Raw genomic sequence first — 25185 nt, 5'->3', positions numbered from 1 at the left:
CCACTGCTTTGTGTCCGCAGTAGGGAAATGTGCTGGTATAGCTATCAAAAAGCCCTTGTGTGGAGGCCTGGCTATCCTGGCTATGTACGACATTGTGCTGGCCTTTATTTCTGTCACCTCTGGCTGATCAACTAGTATTTCTGTCTCTGAGATTGTTGTGAATCTTGTGATTTTTTTTTTTTTCACATACTAAAGTCGAACTATGATACAAATCCACATTTATTAATACACTCCAAGTTCATAAGCATTTAGCAGTACAATGGGTAAGAAAAGAGAATTTCAAAGGCAGAAAGCAAATAAAAAGAACTCCAAAGGTGTTACACTTAAATAAACATAATGATTTTGAACAAACTGTGGAGGGATTCACCAACCTACAGCTAATTCAGGGAAAGCATTGTGTTGCTGCTGCTGCTGCTGCTGCTGCTGCTTGGAAAATATGGGCAGAGATTTGTTACATAACCCAGTTATTTAAAAAAAAAATAAAAATCTTTATAGAGCATATCAAAACACTTTCAAAAGGATACTTTTGATTGAAATTTTCATGGAGAGATTAATGGACTTGTGCAAACTTAAAATTTGTGCCAAAGAGAAAACTTGGTGTCACTGCTAAGTACTATACTTCTTAATACAGCCAGTAATTTTCCATCTCCTCTGAAAAAGAACAGCTGAAACATGATCTGACAAATACAAATGATCTATTCAAATTAACCAAATCCAAACTGAAGTTAGGCAGCATGCAAATTTTAGCCCAAACAGTTCAAGTACATAAGCAACTGGAGACAGCATGTTACAATGGCAAAGGACCTGACCACTGTCACACTAAACAGCACTCTACCTCATAAATAGCATTACTGAGATGTTTCACCAGATTTCATGTTTGCCTTAAAATTTAGTAAAACCTAAAATTCAATTTGTTCTGGGGCCTTGTGTCAACCTCATGCTTTTTGTAGCCTTTGTATTCTTCATCTGTAGTCAAAAAAGCAAGCATAATTTTTGTGTGTGTGTGTGTGTGTGTGTGTGTAATTTTAGGTCTGACACTAGCTGCTTTCCTTCCTAGAAATTAGCAACAGCAGATAAAATTCATGATGGAAGGAGTTAAAGGCCAACCATCTGACTAGCACTCTCCCTGTATTACATTACAGATTCCCTCCGGGGAACAGACCCATGCTTCCTTTGCATGGAAAGCAGAGCGTGACTAATGGTCTGCAAGGCTCTCACCTGAAAAGGCACTGGCTTGTAACACTAGGGCACACCCAAAACCTGCAAAGTTCTGTGCAGCACCTCCAGAATAATGCAACAGACTTTAAAGAGAAACTGCTGGGGGTTATTTTATTCTTTACAAAATACAACATTTTAAAAATACATTGAAATACCAGCATTTCTTCAAACAGATTCACTCAACACGAAGAGCAACAGTTTCAGTTATGCATTAAGTTCCTTTCTTCCAGGATCTGCAAAGCACAGCTGGAAAATATGTCAATCATATAGACTAAGAAAGTAAACCACACAGATTAAATAGCTTCGGTAGACTGAAAATGTCTGTAAACTCAAAGACAGTATTTTAGACATCTGAGTTAGCACTTCCTTATTAATAAAGTTATTTTTATATGCCCTTCAACATCTGTTCCATATATTCTTCATAAAAGTGTTACTTTTCTCTTTCAACACCAGGGGCTCCTCAAAGGTCTGAAGCAAATTTTGATGTATCTTCAGCTGTTATGCAAAGCTAATTTTGCAAGGAATGAAAGTGATGCTGAACACTGATAAGCACCGACATACCACATAAATTTGGGACACGCTTTTGTGTGTACAGGCTTTCGTGGTACAAAATTAACCCTGATTGTATGTACTAATTCTGAACACTAAAATACATGCAGGGAACAGTAATGCTGAAAAGCCAATATAGAAACTTGCCTTTTGCATTAGATTTGAAAAATGACATACAATTTTTGCTAATATCAGTCCAGACAGAAGGTGCTGCATATACTGTCCTGCTTTCTTTCATGTGAAGTACATTTCAGTTCCATGCAAAACTGCGACAGAACTCATGATTCAAAGTGCTTAATCCTAGTGCAGAGCTCACGTAAAATACAGATAATCCTACAGCTAAGTTAGAGCAGAAAAAAAACTAGTCGTTGGAATAACGAGCTTGTGCAAAGGGTTTTTAAGATAGCAATTCAGTTGGGTTTCCTTGTTTGAGAATCACGTCTTAGGGTCTAATTGAAATCTTGCGAACAGATGCTGCCTTATCCCATGGAATTGTAGGCTGTATTTAACTGCTGAAACGACCAACAACTATAGTAACGTTCAGCATAGAACAAGCCTACCACCACAAGAGGCCACTGCTGCTCTTCGCGTTTTTTTGACGTTCAGCTGGGCTCCTAGCAAGCAGACAGCTGCAAGGAGCCCCAGGCAAAAGTCACAGCAGTTGCAACCCTCGTTTTCCCTATTTATGCATCAATGATGCACTTGTGCAGAAAAAAATTAAATTCAGTACTTTTTTTTTTTTTTTTTTTTTAACTGGCAGATAGAAGAAGAAATTTTCTAAATGCACTTATCCAATCAGCCTTCAGGAAGAAATGAAAACTCGCATTCCAAAATGCTGATTTCTCTCCTTGATATGATTAAATTGTGTAGCTAAAGGCAAGTATTCAGATATAATTTAATGAGATATTTGAAAAGCATTTAATTAATCGCTGACAAAAAACAGCTCCTTACGTTTCCAACAGAAGATGATAAAAGAATTATGAAGGCATTATCAATATTTGATGATGAAAAAAAAAACAGTAAATAAAACTCTGTTGCTACAGTTTACAGGTACCAGTACCTTGCCTACTATTTAATTTTGATCAATGACTTGAAGTACGTATTTAATTCTATTTCCAGAGAAATACTGAAATACAGAAAATGATATAAAAGCAGTAAGCAATGAAGACAGGGACATTGAACTTGCTTGATCAACAAGGCCCGTGCAATATTAAATGCATTTTAATAGAGGACACTGAAACGCTACACGGGCTGAAGTAAAGAAACTGGCCATATGTTGGCCACGTGGGGTGGGGGGAGGAAAAGAGAGATATCCTAGAATGTAGCAAGAAGAATTTGAGCGTCTCAACAGCTGAGCAACTGAACGGCCTTGAGCACCTCCAGGGATGAGGCATCACAGCTTCCCTGGGCAGCAGTATCAGCACCTCACAGCCCTCTGAGTGAAAACACACCTATTTTGAGTACTTGAAATTAAAAGGTGCAGAAGGAAAATCTAACTCTGAAAGCCTTAGGATTTGAAAGAGGCCACGCTGTTCAGATAATAAAAAAAGCTTAACGAAAGCTTTATGAACTCTAACAGGGAACGCAGCAGTTCTATTGCAAGCAGTGAAAGCCACCAAGAGCTAGAACGAGATACCAGCGAAGCATCTCCTCCCTAACTTTAACACCACGCGCCCACCACGCCCACCCCCCACAAGCCGACCCCCCCTCAGACCCCAACCGCTACCCCCTCTACGCATGCGCCCCCTCCCACCGCACTCTTTCCTCCTCGCGCATGCGCGTCTAGCTTCCCTTTCCCTCCCTCAGCGCGCCTGCGCCGCTCGGCCTCGCCGTGAGTGCGCTCCTTCTTTTTCCTCCGTTTCCCACCGCAGCACATCCCCAGCGGGCCCGTGTGCGCCTGCGCCGCCCGCCCGCCTCGTGTGCTCCCAGGGCGCCGAGTCCCCACGGTCGGCGCTCAGGGTCGGGTCCGTTCTTCTCTTCCCCGCCCCCCTCTTCCTCCTCCTTCCGCCAAACGTCGCTGCGCGTGGCTCTGTGTGTGCGTGTCGTGTGCGCGTGTGTGCGTGCGCGCTGGGGGGGGGGGCGGGGGGAGGGAGGGGGCCGCCATGCCGAGGGGGCGGCCTCCCAGCGCCAGCGGGGACAGCGGCACGGCCGGCGCCCGGGCAGGTAAATGGCGCGGGTGGGAAGAGCGGGGCGCGGCCGGGAGCGGCGAGGAGAGGGGAAACCTCCGCGGGTTGCGCATATAGTCCCCGGATATGGCGAGGGGGGGAAGGCCGGGTCTATTGTGCGGGTGTATGGGCGAGAGGGGAGGGGAAGGAGGCAGCGCGGCCCGGCCCTGCGGAATGATACGGAGGCGGCGGAGCCGTGGCCTGGCGCCGGGCGGGGGGCAGGGCCTGGGCGCGGGCCTCGCACTGCCTGCCCGCCGGCCGGGAGGAGCGGGCCAGGGCGGGGGGAGCCGTCCGTGCTTGGTGTGCGTGGGGAGAGCTGAGGGAGGGCTGCAGGCGGCTTCATTCCCGAAAGGAGGCTTTTTTTTTTTTTTGAGGCTTTAAAATTCTTCTTTGTGAGCTCATGTATTAAAGCAGACCTGCTGTGTTCCCAACCGAGTATGAGTTTGTCTCACGCTTTCCGTCGTTTCTTGCTTGTTCTATTGCCGTGTGGATGCCCCGGGGCAGGCTCGCTGTGGTGGCTGTGCTGACAGCGCCTCAGGGCTAAGAGCTGGGATTCGGTGGGGCCTTTATGTGGTGCATCCTGCCCGCGTTACGGGGCACGGCCCCGCACTGTGAATCGGCCCCGCAGGCTGCTGGCAGTTGTGAGCTCCTGCACTGATGGCATGGGCTGTGGATGGGGGAGGATTGAGTCTGAGGCAACCCACAAGCACCTGGTGGCTGTACTTTGCTCGTAATTGGGCCATGATGTTAGACTTCTCCAATATTAAGATGTATGCTTATAAGGGGTTGCCAGATTGATGGCTAGTCTAGTCATACGTTGTATTTTCAGTGTTTTAAACAGAAGAAACCTGCTAGCTTATTAATGAAATTATGTCATGGGGTCGTTTGCAGGTGTCAGTTCAGAATTACAGGGTCTGGGGCTCCCACAGGGATTCGGAAACATGCAGACTGCAGTTGCAAGGACTCTGCCCCACGTAAGCAAATATTCTGGGTTCTGTAGACTTCAGCAGTCTGCAAGAATCAGTAATGTCAGTGTTGTCAACTGTAGTATGTTCTCTGCCTTAATGTTTGGCTGAGAAAAAGGCTTAAATGAAGAAACTGGCTAAACAGGACAGCTTGAATTGAGGTAAATGATATTCCCAGGACAGTTGGTTCCTTGTCCCACTCAGGAACAGACTAACAAACTTGAAGAACTGATTGTGAGTCCCACAGTCTTCCCCTTGAGTGGGAAAAATTTTATTAAGAAAACAGCTGTTTGCAAAATAGATGCTATGTCTTTTGCTTAGGAAACTACATGTATAGATTTTCTTCCTTGTCAGTGTTGCCCAAACAGTTCTTATCCTGGTACTCGAGTGTCTTTCCCGAAAGAGAGAAACTGATCTCTGTAGGTGTGCAGTCTGTACGTATATGGCAGTATGGCTTCGTTTGCAAGGAAGTGAAGGTGGATCAGTCATGCTTCGTTGTACAACTTCTCTAATTACTTTGAGTTCATGGGTGTCAAAGATTAGCCAAGCTCTTTGTTCCAGGAAAATTAGAGGTGATAAATGGAAATCTGAACTATATGCAGAAATAATAATAAGTACCAAATCTAAGCTTATGCATGAGGGCATGTGTTGGGTTTTTGCTGGAAAAAGACAGCCTTAGATTGCCCTGGTGTTCTTTAGTTCCTCACTATGTTTGTAATGAATCTGTGCCTTTTCCCCCAGTAATTGAAGCAGTTAAATAACCCGCGTTTAAGTTCTGTCTGTGTGTTAACCTAACTACCTTGTTCTGCCTTTCTCTGTATCTTTCTGGTGCTCATTATTTTGTTCCCTGTTGCAATTGCACTCACACCTTCATATCTCATTCATTCCTATGCATTAAGTGTTTTAAAGAATGATTAGATTTCCATTTCAAACCTCTCAGATCTTTTTTCTGCTGTGATTGGGTTGTGCTTTCTCATAGGGAGAGGGAAGTTCACCTAACAAATTACTTGGTTCATTCTTAAGTTTCTATTGACAGAGTAGTGCCTGGACATAGGTCAAGGTCCGAATCGTGTAAAAGCAAACCTCTGAAAAGCTCTAGCTTGGTGTCAAATATGCAGCTATCCAAAAAATGTAGTTTCTAGTTTAGAATATTAAGCAATAAATGTAGCATTATTTACCTGAACATCTAATGAAAGTATCAAGTTTGGTTAAGGAAATGTCAGTTTTTGTATACCTGTATAGACTGGGGAAATGTGGGCTATTTATGTGATCCTTTTTACCTTGGCCTGCAAAACTCACATTTTCCCTTAGTTCTCTGCAGAATAGAATTAGAAGAACAGAAGTGAGAAAAAGCTTGTGGCTTGAGATGAGGATACCTCAGTAAATGAAGGAAGATAGAAAAAAAGAGGGGGGGAAAATGCTATGAAAGGCAGTCACTTACCGCTTTCACCAGCAGACTGATGCTTAGCCATCTTGGAAGGACTGCCCTGAGTTTTTTTTTTCTGCTGAGCATGCTGTTGGATGGCATGGCCATCCCCTTGGTATTTGTCCCCTCCTGGCCTCCTGTTCACTGAGGGGTGAAGAGAGAGAAGCAGGCTGCATTCATACTCTACCAGTAGCAGGAATGAAGCACTGGTGTGTAATAAGCACTGTTTTTTGTCACCAGTCTAAAACATGGCACTATACAGGCTGCTTATGACAACGTTAACTCTATCACAGCCAGACTCAGTGCTGTCTAGGTTGCACTGAACCAGATACAACAGAGCTGTTCATTCTGTGTCCTATCAAGCTCCTCTGCCACCTGCAGTGTGGCCATGAAACCTGGGGAGGCCTGGGTGCTCCAGAAAGAAAGGTGGCTGCTTCGTGTTGACAAACAGGACAGCTGGCATCTGAACATCTTTCTCAGCAGTGTGCCTCTGGGAGCTGAATGTCTGCACTGGTACTGCTTAAATTCTGGGTTGAATATTGACCAAAAATAACAAAAACTACCTTTTAAAATATATAGCAGGTCCTTATTGGTTTCTGTATTTTGGCCCAGTGCATGGGCAGAGAGTTGAGCCTTCTTCCTGCTCCTCCCATCAGCAGTCATAAAGAATTACTATTTGTTGCTTTTTGTTGAAGAAAGTGCTGAGTTAAGTTTAAACAAATCCAATTCTTTCATGATTGCAGAGCTGAGCAAAATGTTTTAATGATTCATATATCATTATTCATTATTGTGATTTCTGACGGGGCATGAGGAAATGTCAATATTGCTGTCCCTGTTTTGGTCTTTTGTTCTACCTCTTTTTTTTTTTTTCTTTTATTTTTTTTTAATTCATAAATTCAGTAATAAGCTTTGATAGGGTTGAACCCTTGAGTCTCTAGACTTGCCAGCTGCCGGGTAGCTTCAGTGGTAGATTTTCATCAACAAATTCCATGGGCTGTGTTGCATGGAATTGTCTTCTTAGCCTGATGCTGGCAGGCTATTAGAGATGTAATAAGGCTGTGCCGTGTTTACAGCTGAATGAGCCCATCTGTGCCTTGCACAGAGAGCTGTGTTCTGCCATGAGGCACAGTGCTGCTTACGTATGGAAGAAATGTTCAGGAGTGCTCTAATTCTGTCTTCCTCCATCCGCACTGAGGTTGTATCAGTGGCTTAGGGCCGAGGGCACCTGCCTGCTGACTCATCCTGAAGTCGATTGTTCTGAAGGCAGTGTCACAGGGATCTATAGCTGAGCTTATCCAAAACGTCATGGCTGATGCTTCACGAGGGGCAAAACGTTTCCAAAGAATTTGAAGGCAGAAGCATTCAGAATGCTCAGATAGAGTCAAGAATCCTTAGAGTTGGAAGGTACCTCTGAAGGCCATCTAATCCAGCTCCCTTGCAATGAACAGGGACACCACAACTAGATCAGGTTGCCCAGGGCCTGATCCAGTCTTGCCTTGAAAGTCTCTTGGGATGGGGCATCATCTACGACACTAGGTAACCTGTTCCATTGCCTCATCACCCTCACTGTAAAAGACTTTTTCCTTATATCTAACCTAAATCTACCCTCTTTGAACTTGAAACCATTTCCCCTTGTTCTGTCACCACAGACTCTGCTAAAGAGTCCCCTTCTTTCCTGTAGCTCCCCTTTAGATACTGAAAGGCTGCTCTCAGATCACCTCAGCCTTCTCTTCCATCTTTATGCCTGTCTTTATGCCTGTCTTGTTCTCTTTGATACTTTCCAAGTCTGTTTTTTTTTCCTACAATTGCACTATGGACAAAGTGCAAGAATACAAACAGAAGTCTTTGTTGGTAGCGCATAATGAGCTGGGTGCTTCCTATTCAGTTTGATTGTATTGATAGGCAGCTGTCTGTCTCAAGTTATGATGGAATTGATTTACATTATCACTAGAGAAATATTGAAATTTCATTCATGCCTTAAAGTTTTTGCACTGTTTCTATACAGTTAATAAATGACAGTGGTTTAAACTTCAGTCTTGCTTGGTAAGGTTTATCATCTGTTGAAGTATGCAGACCTGAGAGCAACGTTTCAAGGCATTTGTTTAGTCTGATATTCACTTTGTGCCTTGTGTGTGTATGTGTTTATGTTTATGGGATGTCAATAAATAGCAGCTCTCTAGCAGGAGAATGCCATGTCTTCATGTGATTGTTTTAATTGAAGTAATATGCTTAGTGAGTTCACCTATTGTCTGTAATATATTCAAGGAAATCAAACTTAGTTCTTTGTTGTTGAGTTGAATAGTGTTCTCGTATCTTTGTTAGCACACAGCAGAATTGTGTTGTCATCTGGACAGAGTATCTCTAAGACAAACAGATGGCTTAATCTCTGTACCAAATATTTACAATTTTCTGGGAGCTTAGGCACCATATTAAGTATTTATGATAGAGTTGCTAATTGTGACAATCAGATGCTTTATCATCTGCATCAGTATTTGTATTTTTTTTCCTTTGGTAAGCAGAGAACTCTATCTGTATGCTATTGCTGACTTGCTGAACTAGCATCGTCACCATTTTTGGGTTTTCAAAGCTACAGACCTTTACATTTGGTTCAGTAGTTGTCAGCATTGGCCTTGTTTCATGGCCCATGATGCATTTAAAAGCGTTGCTGCTTTGAAATAATTCAGTAAACCTGGATTTTATTGAGGATTTCCCAGAAATATGGTAATGCAGGTTAATACTTTGACCTGCTGTGAGGATGACATACCAGCATGAATACTGTCTTTATCTTGTTATTAACTGTTTGCACAAAAAGTTGTCAAGCTGTTACTTCGTTTTCATATCCATGACAACATCCCCAAACCATACCTGGAGTCTGTGTTACCCGACAGGAAAGTTATGGTCTGTCTCACTTGTTACTTCTTTTATTGGCAATGTCTTCTCTGCTTTTGTCTTTCTGATTCGAAATACGTAACATTTTGTCTTGCTGTTTTCAAATCTCTGGATTTCTGTGGGGATATTGTTTTGAATGCTTCCTTTATTACTAGAAGAATGAAATAAAAAGTCACGACCTGTGTCTTTAATAGAAAGGAGCTATGTGGCTCTTAGAATATCCTGTGTTTGGCTGGTTACAGAGAACAAACAGGATTTTGGTGAGAATATAAGTGGAAAAAAGATTATTATAATTTCATAGCTTTCCCTTAAGCTATTTCAGGCAGAGTGATAAGGAAGAAAAGAAATGAGTATGTTCTAATTCTAATCTGCATTACATCTCAGTCCTATCTTTGGCTAGAAGTGGAAACGGAAGTCCCAATGGGACTGTTTTTCTGCTTATACTGGCTGTGACTACTTAGGGCAACATTGAGCTCATCTTCAGTAGCAGAGATGTCTGAAATCTAACCTAAGTTTGTTTACTGTACCTTATCCCTAAGGCCTTCTGGTGCATTTCTGCAGTAGGAGCCCTCTGCCAAGCAGCCTCCTTCAAATGTATTGTGCAGTCCAGTCTCTGAGTCTCAGGCCCAGTCCTGACTCCCCAGGCTTCTTCCTTTTGCTCTTTGAGGCACTGTGAAAGATACAAGATTGTAAGATTTGGCTTTGCAAAGAGTTACAAAGTTTTCCTTTGAAAGAAAAATGCTTGAGATGTTACAGTGAAAGCAGTGAGTTTTCTAAGTGGGTGCCTTCTCTCTCCTGGGAGTGTGAGGGCCTCTAGGGAGCTGGAAAGGCTTCCAGGCAGCTTTGGGTTTGTGCTCGCTCTTGAGAAATTCTTGGCACTTCTGTGTGGGCTGTGATATGCTGAGCTGCTGATTTACCAAAGTTAAGGCTGTTTCTCTATTCTTTCCTATGAAATTCTACTGCAAGATGTTCAATTTTTAATTAATATATGGTTCCACTGAAGTCTTTAGTGAATTCTTAAAGAAGATGTCTAGCCTGTAGATTAATTAATGTTCTGCTTGATGCAAATATGATGCACACCTTAATAAAAACATAAAGCGTATAAATATTATTGACCTGGAAAGTAACTAACCAGGTATCTAGTTACTAGTTACACATAGGAATGAACATGTTGCTTGCTTTCACTCACACTGCAGGGAAGTTAGTACCTTTGGTTACATTTCTGCTTGCTCAGTTGCTGCAGCACTGTTTTAGTCTGTTATCTGCTCTCTTTGATCTTAGGAGTGAATGCTCAAAGATAATGATCTCTTGGGTTCACAGAGAATTTTTTCAGTCCTCAATTAAGAGAGAGGTCAGGCCTTCATTGGGTTGAACAATTACTCCAATTTCCATAGGACAAAGTTTTCTTTGTTAAGTTTCCATGTTGTCCACATGTTGGAGTAAATTTTCCTTTCACTCCTCCTTTTTTTATTTTCATTTTTTATTTTTTTATCGTGTCATGCCAGTATTATTGATACTGTCTGCATGTACTCTGAATTTACAACAGGGAGTTCTTTAAAGGATGCAGTAGAAATACGCATGCTCAAGTTCTGTGGTGCTTGCATTATCATGTCTGTAACAGAACTGTGTGAAAACTAACTTTACAAAGTGAAAGTTAACTGGGTGATTTGGATAGTCCAGCAATGGGAAATGTAAGTTCCCTGGCTGCGGTTTTCAGTTATGATTTCTCACTGATGCTGTTGTGTTCTGAAACATTATGAAGAACCTCCTTAACTACAAGCTTTCTAAAGTTATTTCTGAGGATTTTAGTGGGAAGAAAAGGTAGTCAGGGCGTAAGGTACTGTTTTTTTGTTTTTTCCCCATGTGAATGATGTGTTAAATGATAGAGGGCTTGGAGGTGGGAATAGTACTGAGCAGAAGTTCACTATGAATTTGCCTGTTAGAGGAAATGTAAATGGGATACTGTACGTTGTGTTGCTTCTTCCTGTGCCTCGTACTTACGAACATGGAGAGAGGCGTTGGCAATTTTAAGGGAAAGCATCATGTCTTGCATGACAAGATAATGAAATCAGTGTTCTTTTTTATTTTTTTGTCTCGTTGCATTCTGTTGTTGATTCACTTTGAGTTGTGGCAGTGTTTGAAGCAGAATTCTGTGATTCTGTTTTTTTTTTTTCTCTTTAGTGTCCTCAAGCAGCAGTGTGAGTCAACAGAGTTTATTTTTGTTTTATTAATATTGCTTTGAAGGACCTCTTGCCAGTTTTTCCTTAACATTTTACTTGCATAAAGATAGCTTACCTTGCAATATAGTATGGTCTCAAGTGTAAAATCTGTTCATGTTGCTTGCAACCTTTGAGTTTTCGATTTAGTTGTTTTTTTTTTTTCCTGTTAAATGTTTGAGATAAAAGAAAAACATTGATAGAACTGATTTCTTCAATCTGAGAGAATACTGACTTATGTATCAAAATATCAACCTATGTATCAAAGGCTGTATTACACTGGGCATTCAGAACAAGAAAACTGTATGTGTTTGGACTGAATCTATTAAAACCATTTTCTTTGAATTCATGTGACTTGCATTTTATTACATCTTTCTCAGCTACTTGAAACTTTAGTGTTGGTTTTACAACAATAAACAATATTTTACGTTGCCAGAATATTAGAGACAGAAGATACTTAAATGATCTGAAAGAGGGAAAAGAAAAAAGAAAACATGGGGGGACCTGGGGGTGAGGAAAGGTGCAGAAATACAAGTAGGCAGAACTGCTGACTGTTGTTGCATTTTAAACACGTGATATAATAATATTGAAAGTAACCTCTGTCCGTGTTTTTAATCTCATACCTAGTGCATTTGTCAGCATTTCATTTTGTTGCAAAATTGATGGGTTTTTATGAAGCACAGAAGGAAATAATTATAATTACAAGGAAAAAGGTGATTTTGTCCTTGAGAACAGGCATTTACAGGGATGGTTGTATTCCTGTGATGTGGTGTGAATGGAAATAACAATGTGCTTTATGCTTGAGATCTTCAAGTTCCAGTGCAGTTACAATCTTGTCAAAAACTTGCAGGAATTAGAATAGTTTCTTCTTTGAAAAACTCAAAGTTTTTACAGTACCTTATAAGTAAATGGAATGGGGCTCCATACGAAATGTTTCCATGCTTGTTTTGTAGATGGTGTGCTGACACCGAATATAGAGAGCGGTGATTTTCCCTACCAAGTACCCAGCTTCCCTAAGTGTGAGATCTGTTTGCTGTCTTTCCCAAAAGAGACCCAGTTCCAGCGCCATATGAGGGATCATGAGCAAAATGACAAGGTACAACTTTTATGAATTACAAATGTAAACTTAAGAAATATTAGTGTGTCTTGATACTTTCATATACTGACAAGTAAAGTAAAGATAGCGTTTTCAGGGGGTGGTGTTACGTCACTAGTTATTACTGTTTAGAAACTTGGGAGTTTTATGAAGCTGTTCTTTTCACTCTGCACGTTTCCTTTGAGATAAGAAATTATTTTCAGTTCAGTAATCTTTATTTTTAGCTGTTCTCTTCAATTTATAAAATACGTAGGTAAGAAAACATGGGATCCTTTTAATTGAATCTGCAAACTGATTCTACACATTAGCAATGAAAATAAAATGATTGTATTGATTATCTGGACCCAGCCAGACTCTTGTGTCTGTTCTTAATAGTTAGGCTACCTACCCTAGTATGTATAAATTAATCAGTAGATTAATTTCATAGTGACAGCTGTTTCCAAATGAAATGTGGGAAAGAAGGAAAAAAAAAAAAAAAGGATCTGTGATTAAGATTCTGCTGACTTTTAAATTGAGCTTTTGCCACAGGTTTCATATATAAACTGAAGCATTTTATTTAATTTATTTTCCTTGCTTCCTATCATACAAAGCATGAGATTGGAAAAATTCTTGTACTGCTTAAGATAGTTGCAGTTGTAAATGAATTCTTAGGAAACATTTAACTTAGGGATGTTAATGAATATATGGTGAAAGCTACTTATGTCATCACAGCATCATAGAAAGTCCCGAGTTGGAAGGCACCCACGAGGATCATTGAGTCCAACTCGTGGTTCCCCACAGTATCCCTCAAAATCCAAATCGTATTTGTGAGGGTGTTGTCCAAACGCTTCTTAAAATCCAAGTTTCCATGTTACAAAACTGATCCATAAAAACAGGAAGTTCATGTGGTTAAAACTATTACATTCCATGCTTGCAAAAGAGCTTTTCTACCTTCACTAACTGGAAGTGGTAGTGCAGATAGCAACTGAAGAGCACTGAATCCAAGCATAAGCTAAGCTCTTCACTTCTCCAGTTGAGAAATTAATCAAATTTAAGGAAAATTCCGTATCTCAGTTTTAAAGCAGGGAAACTTATCTGTCTCGTGCTCATTCTTTTCTCCTGCTAACTTCATTGCCCTTAGAAAGACTCAATTTTGAGTCCCTGCTTTCTTTAATTCCTAGGCTTTCTTTTCCCAAACACTATTGAACACAAAGCACTAGCTTTTCCAATTGTGAAACCCAAAGAAGAGGAAATATTTTAAACTGATGCTATTATATGTTGTTATTGCTATATGTGGGGGTCTTAATGTTTTTTAAAATTTTGAGTTCTAGTTATGTGTCATCTGTATTATATATAACTTCTGGGATGATTGAATTTTGTCTTTATTTTTGGGTTTCTAACAAACAGCCTCACCGATGTGACCAGTGTTCAATGTCATTTAATGTTGAATTCAACTTGACACTTCATAAATGTACTCACAATGGCGAAGATCCTACGTGTCCTGTGTGCAACAAGAAATTCTCCAGAGTGGCCAGCCTGAAAGCTCATATAATGCTGCATGAAAAAGAAGAGGTAATACATTATATTTCATCATTTAAGTTTTAAGAAGGTGAATGTGTGGTGGTTGTCCTTAATCTCTCAGCTATGTATTTTAGATCGGAAGACTGACTGATGTAATTTATAAGAACCACAGCATGTTTAGTGGGGAAACTATTTTAATAGTAGTAGAAATTAACATATCAGATATAAACAAGTGTTCCAATTGTGCATTCTCCTACAGAATCTGTGCACATTCAGTAGTGTTCATATACAATCAGTAATCATTAATTGATGAATGCGCAATAGATAAAACTAATCCTACCTAACCATTTGTCTCAGTTATTTATAAATACTTCCAATTTGGAGTGATTTTGGTCATTTTATGTACATTGATAGGCCCACGTGTAATAATAGCCTGTGTGATCATTTCCATGGCTTATGTCATATTAGATAATTCCTAGTCTTTGTGAACGTTTCTGTATTCTGTTAGTGTATTTTTATTACGGCTGAGACTTGTTCACAATCTCTTGTATCATGAAGCTGTTTTTTGAGACCTCCTATTTTTCCTTTTTGTTTAAGTAGTCACTACTGAGTTAAAATGAGAGGACTGTGCAGTTTGGGGTGTTAACATATATATAACACCAAACAGTTTAATTTACTGGGGGAACTTGATTTTTTGTGATTGCCAGAAGCATTAGAAGAAGAAAATTGAACAGCAAGGAAGATGCTCAAAAGTGATTTCTGTTACTCATTTCTACACTTCAATTACTCTGATTTTCATATTAGGAGCATATGTCAGAAGAATAGATTGTGATGCCTCCCAATTTAAAAAAAATCAGTCTGCAGCTTAAAAATCAAACTTAGAAAAATATCAATGCTTTTCAGTTGTAACGAATCCCTGCTTGTAATACAACGTAATTCTGTGCTAAAACAGAAATGAACATAGTAATTAATTTAGAGAATTGCAAGAGTGACTTTCCCAGTGATTGTGCATATGGACTTGTCCTTGGAGAACTGGAATTTGAACGTTATACCCTGTAGTTCATAGAACGTGGTCCTGGCATGTTTTTCCAGATGAGCAGTATAAAAACTTAAATTAGCAGTGGGGTGTGTTTCCCTTGCTGCGTCGCTGCTCATTTCTGTTGTTTTGTCTGTGGGGATAGCTTAAGGTAAGTCAGTAGTGACTGCGGTGGGTTTACTTTTAAAGAGTAAGTGATATTCTGTATGTTTTTAATAGTAGAAGTGTAAAATCTTTACATCTGCTGTTAAAGTATTTTTAGTTAGGAAGTATTTTGGTGGTGGTGTTTTTTTTCCTCAAATGTTTATGTAGATTTCTAGCATTGAGGTAAGTCATGGTGTATATCTTGAAAGATGCGACCAAAGAAACAGAGAGCAGAGATGACAGTACTGAACTGCTTGTTGCTGTTACTTACAAACTCATACGCAGTTCAGTTCAGGTGGAGTTTTCTAGAAGATAAGTATTACCATAAGTGTGCAGTGGTTCATGATTTATATTACGTGGCTTAAACTTTTTTCACTTGTATACTTTTATTGGTGTTTGCTTCTAGCTGCCAAAGTCCTTAGAAGTATTCATGCACCTACTTGAGCAGAACTTGTATTTGTGAATCTTTTTAAAAACGAGTCTCTATTATCTGTTTCAGAATCTTATCTGTTCAGAGTGTGGAGATGAATTTACGTTGCAGAGTCAGCTGTCCATACACATGGAAGAGCATCGTCAAGAACTGGCAGGCAATAGGGTCCACAGCTGCAAATCTTGCAAAAGGGAATTTGAAACTTCCTCACAGCTGAAGGAGCATATGAAAACTCACTATAAAATAAGGTGACAATCACAGTTTTGTAACAAAATGAGAAGATGTTACTTTGAAGGTAATAGCTAGGAAGGCAGGAGTAGCATTTCCAGTCATTAAAGTACCATAACCTGTGCTGGTTGTTTCCTTTCTTTGGTATGCTGTTCTGAAATAGCATTGGTTCGTAAATCCTTGCTAAACTAGGTGATCATTTGTGAAGGCTGTTTTTGTATTTGGAGGCCCATACTAAGCACAGTTCTGTCTGCATACAGGTTAAGCATATGGGTTTGTGTGGTGTTTTTTTTAACACAGACTGCATTCTGAAGTGCCTTCATGTGATTCTGAAGTCCAGTAGCAGTACTGAAGCAAACCTGTGTAAACTTTATGTAGTTACTGTAGTTTCTTATAGTTACTGTAATGCAAATCTTAATGCTTTCCCTTGTCAAAGAAATAAACTGTTCCTTGCAGTTTAGTACTTTTTTCCTAGTAGCTCTTTCATGACCTTCCCTGAGTTTCTTGCAAATCTGAAAAAGCACATAATGAAGGGAAAGAAAGAACCCTAGTAAGTGTTGCTCTTGCTTTAGGTAAATATTTGTTCAATAAATTCTTTCAGCAGTGTAATTTGATTCCATCTTAGGAAGGTGAAAATTAAGTTAGTTGAAAGAAACACTTCTGTTGGTTTAGTTTAAGGTAAATTGTATTAAGAAAGTTTATATATAGTTTATATATAAACTATGTATTAAGAAAGCCTAAGATTTTTTTATAAGAAATAATCTGCAGGAGAAATGAAAACAACAAAATGAGAAATGTCAGGCATTTCCTATTCTGCTTATAGGCAGCTTTTACAGGTCGAGAGATCTTGTTAGTTATGTTTCAGAGGGTTTAAATAAGAATTGCAGTTTCTCTGTGCAAACTGTAAATTGAGAGTTTGAAGTATGGGTTTGCTATGTTTGTACTGAGTCACGTAAGTGTATACTATGAGTCAAGAAGCAAGTTCTTATTGTGGATGTCTCCTTTATAAGTTAGGATAATGAGAAAAATACATGAATGATTATAATGGCAACTGTGATTTTGAGAGAGTATTACGCATCTTGTGTTTTGATGTGAGATATATGAGTAGTTTTAATTTACTTTTAAAAATGTTGAAGATGGAAAGTTTTGCTTGACAGAGAGGGACAAAATTGATAACAGCATCAATTTTGACAGTGGTTAATGGCAAAACAGGAAGAGGAGTTATTTCTGGTATTTTCATTCAGATTCTTTCTTGAAGAGTAACTCCTTTGGTCTTGCAGGAAAGCACAGCTCCATCATTTGTTAATCTTCATTTTCTTGAACATAATTTTTGAACATAATTCTGTTTTATGTTATTAAGATCTACTTTATTTATCAATTGAGATGTGGAAACATTGCATTTGTGTTCCAGAAATTGTTTACAATAGTTATTTACTGTCTTTTTGCCAGCAGTTCCAAAGCAACTTGAGTATGTGAACCAGTTTAGCTAGTTGCAGGAGCTGCTTCATCGAAAAGCTAACATAGCTCTGGTCTTCTGTTCTTCAGTAGAAATTCTGAATTTTCATTTGACTCAGTCCTCTCATATTGTTCAGAGGAAGTATGAGAAGTAAATGTTTCATCTAATTAGCTTAACAGTATACAGTATAATATTTATTTAAGGTTCAAGGATCTACATATGTAGGTAAAGATCTTATTATTTATTTCCTGCTTTTCATTATAAAATAAGCTTCAGGGATTTATTAGGAGTTAAGGAAGCAAGGCTTTTAATATTTTCAATTTTTTCTTTCCTGAAATAGAATGTAGTTCCCCTTCCTTAGAGGTATCTGTTCTGTCTCTGAAATATCTGAATAAAAACTATTACAAAATCCATAATTTAAAATTATCAATGTATCTGTAAATGCTGAAATCCCTTCAGCTGTTTTCAAGTTGGAGGCATGTATTGTATTTCCTTGTTAAAATATCACAGCTATAGTTTAAACAGATGTAATTTCTCCTCAAAGAGTGCATCAGGCTGGTGTACATCTATCGTCCTGAGGTGAAAAGAAGGATGGTTTCTAAAGTCTGTCCTACTCATAGAATTGTGGCTTGGGTTGGAAGGGACCTGAAGGATCATGAAGCTCCATCCCCTTGCCGCAGGCAGTGCTGCCAACCTCCCCATTTAATACTAGACCAGGCTGCCCAGGGCCCCATCCAACCTGGCCTTGAACACCTCTAGTGGCGGAGGTGTGCTGTCTCTACTGCTCTTCAGTCTTTAGCAGATTTTATTCTGCATACTTCAGTAAATTTTAGTAGATACAGTTAACATGTATCAGTAACAATTTTGTCCAGACTCTGCTTGTTCTGCAAGAATATTAAAAAGAAAAGTTGTAAAATGCATGTAAAAGTTCAAGTAACTAGAAAAGAAAATGTACTGCCTGTTAAATTGACATTGTATTCTTTTAGAGGAGAAAAAATGCATCATTTGAAAAGTGTAGATTTCCTCCTGCACAGACTGTAACTTCCCTGCTGTTTTTCGTGTTGTTATACCAGCTTGTGCTTCAAGGTGCTTGTATATTTTTGCACATCTGATCCATATTAGCTAATTCTTATTTCTCTGGTTTTCAGGAAAACACTGGGTATTTAAATCTGTAATTTTGAGCAGAACTGCCAAGCTGAATTACCATATAGATGTAAATTCTCAGGCATTATGGAAATTGTGGAGCGCTGTAGATGTCGCATTGATTTGCTTACTGCTTCTTGTTTCCATTGAGTTGTTGTAATGGTCTTTAGGGCCACCTGGCTTTTTGACATTTTTTTCCCCCCTCAGTAAAATCAGGTGTTCTTTTTCTACATTATTGATTAGTTTGATTTGTACAGAGATCAATTACATGTCTATGTATCTGTTACTGTAGCTTTGGAGATCATGATACATGCTTGAGATATTAAATCCTTAACATGTTCTTGTTAGACTTAAGCAACTGCATTTGTGCGGTGGTTCATAAGACACTTGTAGTTAAGAACTAAGATTTTGCTGTGTGCAAGAAACAGAAACGAGTTGCAATGTTGAAAGTTCCCATAGAAACCATAGTTGTGAAGTCACTCTAGATGAATTTACAGTGAAATTCTCTAGAGAACCTGTAAGATCTACCAATTTGGTTGCTGAAATAACTGTACAATTATTTGTATTATCTGGATAGGCCTAGAAAAGTACTCCAAGTACTTTCCATCGATCATTCAATATTATTAAAGATTTTATTTTCACTGATGTGGCTGATGCTGTATATATTGTCATCACTTTTCAAGTTTGTTAAAAAAAAGAAAAAAAAACTGTAAAATGGGCTCCTTCAAAATAAGACTTTGATGTTAACTTTTTTTTTTAATGACAGGGTATCAAATACCAGGTCTTATAACAGAAATATTGACAGAAGTGGGTTCACCTATTCATGTCCTCACTGTGGAAAGACGTTCCAGAAACCAAGTCAGTTAACTCGACATGTTAGAATTCATACTGGTAAGACTGTAGAAATAATTATTTCACAAAATTTCATTAACCTGAGAGATGCTGAATACTTTTGTATGTGTGGGGATGTGGAAGTGCTGTTAATGTGTTTGGCTTGTTATTATGAAAAATTTAAGTACTTCATACTATTCTTTTTATTTTTATTTCTTTTACAGAAAAAATTTTTGGTACCTAAAGTTTCAGTGGGCCAGAAAATTTGAGTCCCTAGATCAAGAGACTGTTCTAATTAAGATCTTAAATTGCAAACAGATTCTGAAAGTTACCATCACAAAAATAGTAGAAATTTAAGACAGTGAATAGTACTTCAAACATAGTGGCCTTGCTTTTTTTTTTTTTTTTTTTTTTTTTTTTTTTTTTTTTTTTTAAATTGATGTGTTTAAAGTTACTGCTATATGTATTCTGAACTTACTGTAATTGACATGTTCAAGATGCCCAAAGTAAGCTTAGGAGGTGGTAAGCTTAGACTCAGTTTTGATAATTAAAGAAAATATTCATTGTGGAATGAATAGCAGGGTTTTTGGCTAAATTACTGTAATAAATATATGTATTTGTTTAACCCTTAAGCAATATTAATAACTGAAAGTGTGCAGTAGAAAATAATGCAAAAGTTTAGTTCCTGGAACTGTGGTATTAGTTCTAAAGTTTTAACCAGCCATGCATTATATAGTATGAGTTTGGCTTTAAACCAAACCTTCACAAAAGGTTCTCCAGTGATGTAAAACTTGTTTTCTGTCTTGTGAATAAATTGCTGTTTAGTTTTTTGCTAATATAAGTAGTAAATTAGGTAAGTGCATAGTGTTCTTTGCATTAGCCATGTGTGCAGGCAATCATGTGAAGAGTCACTCTATGTGGAAGTTACTGTTGACCAATAGAGAAATAAAAATTCCCATAGAATTCGATTGTGTTACCTTATCATAGGAATCTTTTCAAGTTTTACAGATTTTTAGTCATGATACAATGACACAGGAGGTCACTCTTGTACCTGCTTTAAAGGTTACATCAAAATAACATTCACAAATGTCATTGAAAAATAGTTTTACTGTTTTAGAGTCTGTGTAGATACATTGTTATACCTATTCTAACCAGAATTGAGGAGGCAAAACTACAGTTGGTTGAGGATACTTCTGTGAAAATGTAAAAGCTTGAAGAGCTTTTGTAGTTCTTTTGCAGAATGAAACAAGAGACAGAAAATAGATTGTCCCCATCTGCACGTGACCATAGGTCACTCTAAGTTTCAAGCAGTTAGGAAATAACAATTTAATTGAAAGTATATTATTGCTTTGAATGCCAGACAGACTGTGAATTTAGTTACTTGAGGTACTAAATCTTTGTGAGACTTTAGAATATGTGTTCCTTTAATTTTGAAAAGAGCATGGCTGTGGTGCTATTACAGTGCATACACTGGTGTTGTAATTGCATTACTTTTTTTCTTATACCTATTATTTGGAGCCTTTACATGTTCAGTATTTTAATCTGTGTTAAAAATGCCATACCAAAACCCATAGACATGAAAGAAATCATCTGAACTCAAAGGCAATAGAGCAGAAAATGTATATTCCTTAAGATTTGATACTGCGGTGTTCTTTGTAACCTGTTCCAGAAAACTGCCTTTTTCTGCAAACAGTGAGATTAATTAAGAATTAATCTTTTTAAACTAGACCAAATTATAGCTCTCGACATCATAAGAAGTAATATAAAATATTCATTTAAATTATATGTATCTGATATTTATCGCATGCTGTTACTCACATCTTTTAGCTAGATGTAGCATGTCTGTAGTGATTTTGCTATAGAAGTATGCAGAGCAAAGTAACAAATTTTTTCAGGGTCTTGGAGTTATCACTGTTGAACTGTTTCATTAAAAAAAAAAATATATATATATATATATAAATATATATATATATATTAATGCTGAGTTTACAGTGGAGATTTCTAGGAGTCAGTTGAGACGAAAGCTGGCAAGGTACTGGATTTTGTGCTTTGTCAGTGTATAACTGCTTTGTAATGAGTTAATGTAGGTTTATTACATTTCGTCACTTAAGATTTGTGGGGACTATTTTTTATGTTTAATCAGTGTGGAAATAACTAAGTATATACAATGTTGAACACACTTAACATCAGGGAATAGCAGCAGATTCTCAAACATCATTAACTAGGATTTTCTCTCGTGTTTTGTACTAAATGAAATATTGAAAGAGAACATTCAAGGTTTTTAATTTTTGAGCAAGTCTATACGGTGTCTTGAATAATAACAACATTTGACTTCATTTTTTGGGGATGGATGGTTGCAAGAATTGAATAACTGTTAATACTCGTTGAGGGTGGAGGCTATACATCTTTCTCAGTGTTTCTGTAAGAATTTTTTATGGACAGATTTTTTGCTTTTTCACATTTCTCTTCCTCCGGTGCATTTGCACAGTAGCTTTCTGAACTAAGGAAAGCTGTTCTGAACACTCTTCACAAAAATATCACCTAATAATGTGTCTGTTTTAAACCTGTAATTACGTACATGCCTTTATCTGTATGCGGTACTTTATTTTAGCTGATAAAATTTCATTATACGTACAGGAAACTGCTAAGACATGTTGAAATCCCTTAAACTTTTTTTTTCCTTTAGGTGAAAGACCGTTTAAATGTAGTGAATGTGGAAAAGCCTTTAACCAGAAGGGGGCGTTGCAGACCCATATGATCAAGCACACTGGTGAAAAACCCCATGCTTGTGCCTTTTGTCCTGCTGCCTTTTCTCAGAAAGGCAATCTTCAATCACACATACAGAGAGTTCATTCAGAGGTAAATACAATTATTCATAAAGTGGTTGGTGCTAATATACTGCTTATTGGTTTTTAACCTTTTATTTTCAGTATTTAAAATGTCCTGTTTGCTATTCCTGTGCACGCTGGTGCTTTCTGCAGCCACTGCAGATTTTCTGTTGTAGTGTTGCTATTGGTTTGTTGGTTTTACCTGCAAATTCAGCTTTCCTAGAATAGCTTAATCTGCATAAACAGATTCTTAGGATAAGTAGCAAAGCCTTCATTTACCATTGCTTTTTCAGAACATTCAAAGATGAAAACATAATTGTGATTTTTTTTTTTTAATGGCTAAAAATGGCATTTGTGGCAGTCTCAGGAGATTGAGGGCTAAAATCAGATCAAAGTAAGCTGTAAACAGCAAAGTAGAAAATGTTGAGTAATTTCAATCCCAATAGCAACCTGCTTACTCCAACATAAAGCACAGTTCATATTTGTCTTTGAATAGTGTATCTTACAGCCCCCTTTAGAAGCTTTTCCTTTACAGGAAGAAGGAAGTTGCAAAATAAGTTTTGTTTTTAAAGCCACAAAAATCACAGACCTCTTTATGCTGATACTTTTTTCTTTGTGACAGACAACTTTTAAGATACTGAAGGCACTGCTGTAATATTGTAATGTAGTCTTCTGAGCAATGTTGACTGAGCAATCTTTTTCAGTAATTATCTTTCTGATTTCAGTGTTTCATAGATGGCAGTACTCATAAACAGAGACCTAGCTTTGATTTTGGAGGTATAAATAGGTAGAGGCAACTGTCTTTCTTTTTGCTGCATATAGAATATCATCTTTGTTAGAGAAAAAAAAAAGGGAAAAAAAAAAAAAAAAAAAAAGAAATAAACAGAAGATGCATTTTTTTTTAACTTGCATTTTTTTCCCCTTGTTTTCCCTAACTTGAATTTGCATTTTGTATGTTGTTAAATTTTCAAGCATGTCTTATTTGATAAAGATGCATTTTGGTTTTGTTTCCAAGTATGTAATAGTCGCAAATATTAAGGAAAGAGAAATCTTGAGGCCTCATATGCCAGATGACATTTGTTTTCCTCTCTGGTGCTTTTAAACATTGAAAAGCAGTAATAGGTGAGTAATGCAGGCAGATTACCATTAACTTTGTAGCAGAAAGATTCCAAACTGATTGTATAACAGAATATCAATAAATTGGGGAAATAAAATATTTTGTCTCTTATAATGGCAGTGTATGTTTGTTAGTTGGATAAATAATGATTAAAAAAATTAGATAGTTTTAGGGAAAATGTACTTCAACTTCTTCCTTTTCGTGAAGGTGAAGAATGGCCCTACCTACAACTGTACAGAATGTAGCTGTGTCTTCAAAAGCTTGGGTAGTTTAAACACGCATATCAGCAAGATGCACATGGGTGGTCCACAGAATTCTGCAAGCTCTTCAACAGATGTATCTCATGTTACAGCGGTAAGCTTCACTTGAATCACAAAAATCCCCTTAAGCGTTTAAGTAGGTCTGTGTTTTAACCAGTAATTCTTCATATGGTTACAGCTGTTTTTGGTTTTGACCTCTCTTATGTCTTCTGCTCTTTCAAAGTTTTGCCATTTAAAAAAAAATAATTTGCGTATTGAAACACCAGCATTTATAATTTGAGGGTTTAGATGAAAACGTGAAGATTTTATTCTACATCTAATTCAAGTATAGCTTTGGTACTTGCAGGTTGTATGGGAAAGAGAAGTTTTCTCTCTATGTAACAAAACTAATTGGAAGAATGGAAAAAAAAACTCTTACTACCAAATATTTCCTTTCTCTGGCCAGCTGTGATTTTCTTGCTTTGTTTAGCTTGATTGATTATTTTCCTTTTGAATTGCATATTGATATTAGAGAAGTGTGTTACCATAATTTTTGCCTCGTGTGTCCATCTTTGCTTGCATGAAGGCAATGGAAAGGAATAACTCTATACAATAGCGTAAGCAAAATAGAAGAGACAGAATTCGTCTTAAAAAGCTTAACAAGTAGAACAAAATTGACTGATGTATTGCGAGAGTGTTAAACTCTTTATATTTAATTTAGTATCTGAAGTTGCAGAGGTTTAATGATGGATTTTTTTATTGCTGTAGAAAGGTGGTAGCACTGGTGTTCTGAGATAAGAACTGTCTTCCTCAGTTTGATCTCAACTTACAGAGCTTCTCTAACAGCTAATCTCCATTGTACTTGTCCTGTGCTGAAGTCTGTGGTTTGTCTGCCATCCCTTGATATGGATGTGAGGATGAGCAATGATTGTCCTTAGTATATACGTTCCAAAACTTGAAGTCACTTGATTTGAAGAATTCATATTATTCTCATACTTAGGTACATCTTGAAAAATATACTTACTGCAAGGCTGCTGTTGTCTTCTGCAGCATCTGAGCTTATAGCTCAGGTGAAACTGATACCAGTTCCTGTAATTTGTGTTTATTTAATGTATATAAAACTATGAAGCAACACTAGTGATTACATGCACAATTGCATTTTTTTCCCATAGTTTTTTTTTTTTTCTGTCCTTAGCCCATATTGTGGGGAAAATGAGCTGTGGAACTGATACTTCTGCTGTTTTTTTTTTTTTTTTTTTTTCTCCTGGTGTTAAAAGTCTAAAAATGCTTTTTAAAATTTATTTGTAGGACTCTGTCACCCAGCCTTTAACAACATCTCCTGCTAATCTTTTGCAACCTGTTGATAATAAGTGGAAGAACGTAAGTATAGAGTTTTCGTTTGTCAAGGCTAAAAACAGGTGGAACTTTCACAGACTTTTGTCAGCTTCTTGGTGAAAAAAATTTGCAGTTGTCCTCTGTGATAGATTTGTCAACTAATAGATGAAGGCAGACTTCCTGATCAATGTAACTGGGTATTTAGGAATTGAACAGATCTTATATGGATTGTATTCCCACATTTGTTACACAGCTTTAAGCTCATAATTCTGATCAAGCATTTTAGTTCTTCAGAATGGTGGCAAGCGTTACACTGTTACACTGATGTTACACTGTTACTGATACACAAGATACACTGTTGTGTATCCCATTGA

General features: G+C 37.9%; 1 protein-coding gene across 1 annotated transcript in view; it reads left to right on the top strand.

The window, feature by feature from the left end:
- Window positions 1–3869: 3869 nt before the first annotated feature.
- ZNF236 (zinc finger protein 236) overlaps window positions 3870–25185 on the top strand; it is a 67369-nt gene continuing 46053 nt past the window's right edge. Inside the window, exons 1-8 of the mRNA XM_042868912.1 lie at window positions 3870–3930; window positions 12382–12524; window positions 13911–14075; window positions 15704–15882; window positions 19228–19352; window positions 21979–22151; window positions 23445–23591; window positions 24785–24856. Of these exons, the coding sequence (XP_042724846.1) occupies window positions 3870–3930; window positions 12382–12524; window positions 13911–14075; window positions 15704–15882; window positions 19228–19352; window positions 21979–22151; window positions 23445–23591; window positions 24785–24856 (1065 nt within the window). The remainder of the gene's footprint in view (window positions 3931–12381; window positions 12525–13910; window positions 14076–15703; window positions 15883–19227; window positions 19353–21978; window positions 22152–23444; window positions 23592–24784; window positions 24857–25185) is intronic.

The sequence above is a fragment of the Lagopus leucura genome, unplaced genomic scaffold, assembly GCF_019238085.1.
Source record: "Lagopus leucura isolate 7727_CA_CO unplaced genomic scaffold, USGS_WTPT01 Super-Scaffold_100002, whole genome shotgun sequence".
Lineage (NCBI taxonomy): Eukaryota > Metazoa > Chordata > Aves > Galliformes > Phasianidae > Lagopus > Lagopus leucura.
This window is presented reverse-complemented; position numbering and strand designations above follow the sequence as displayed.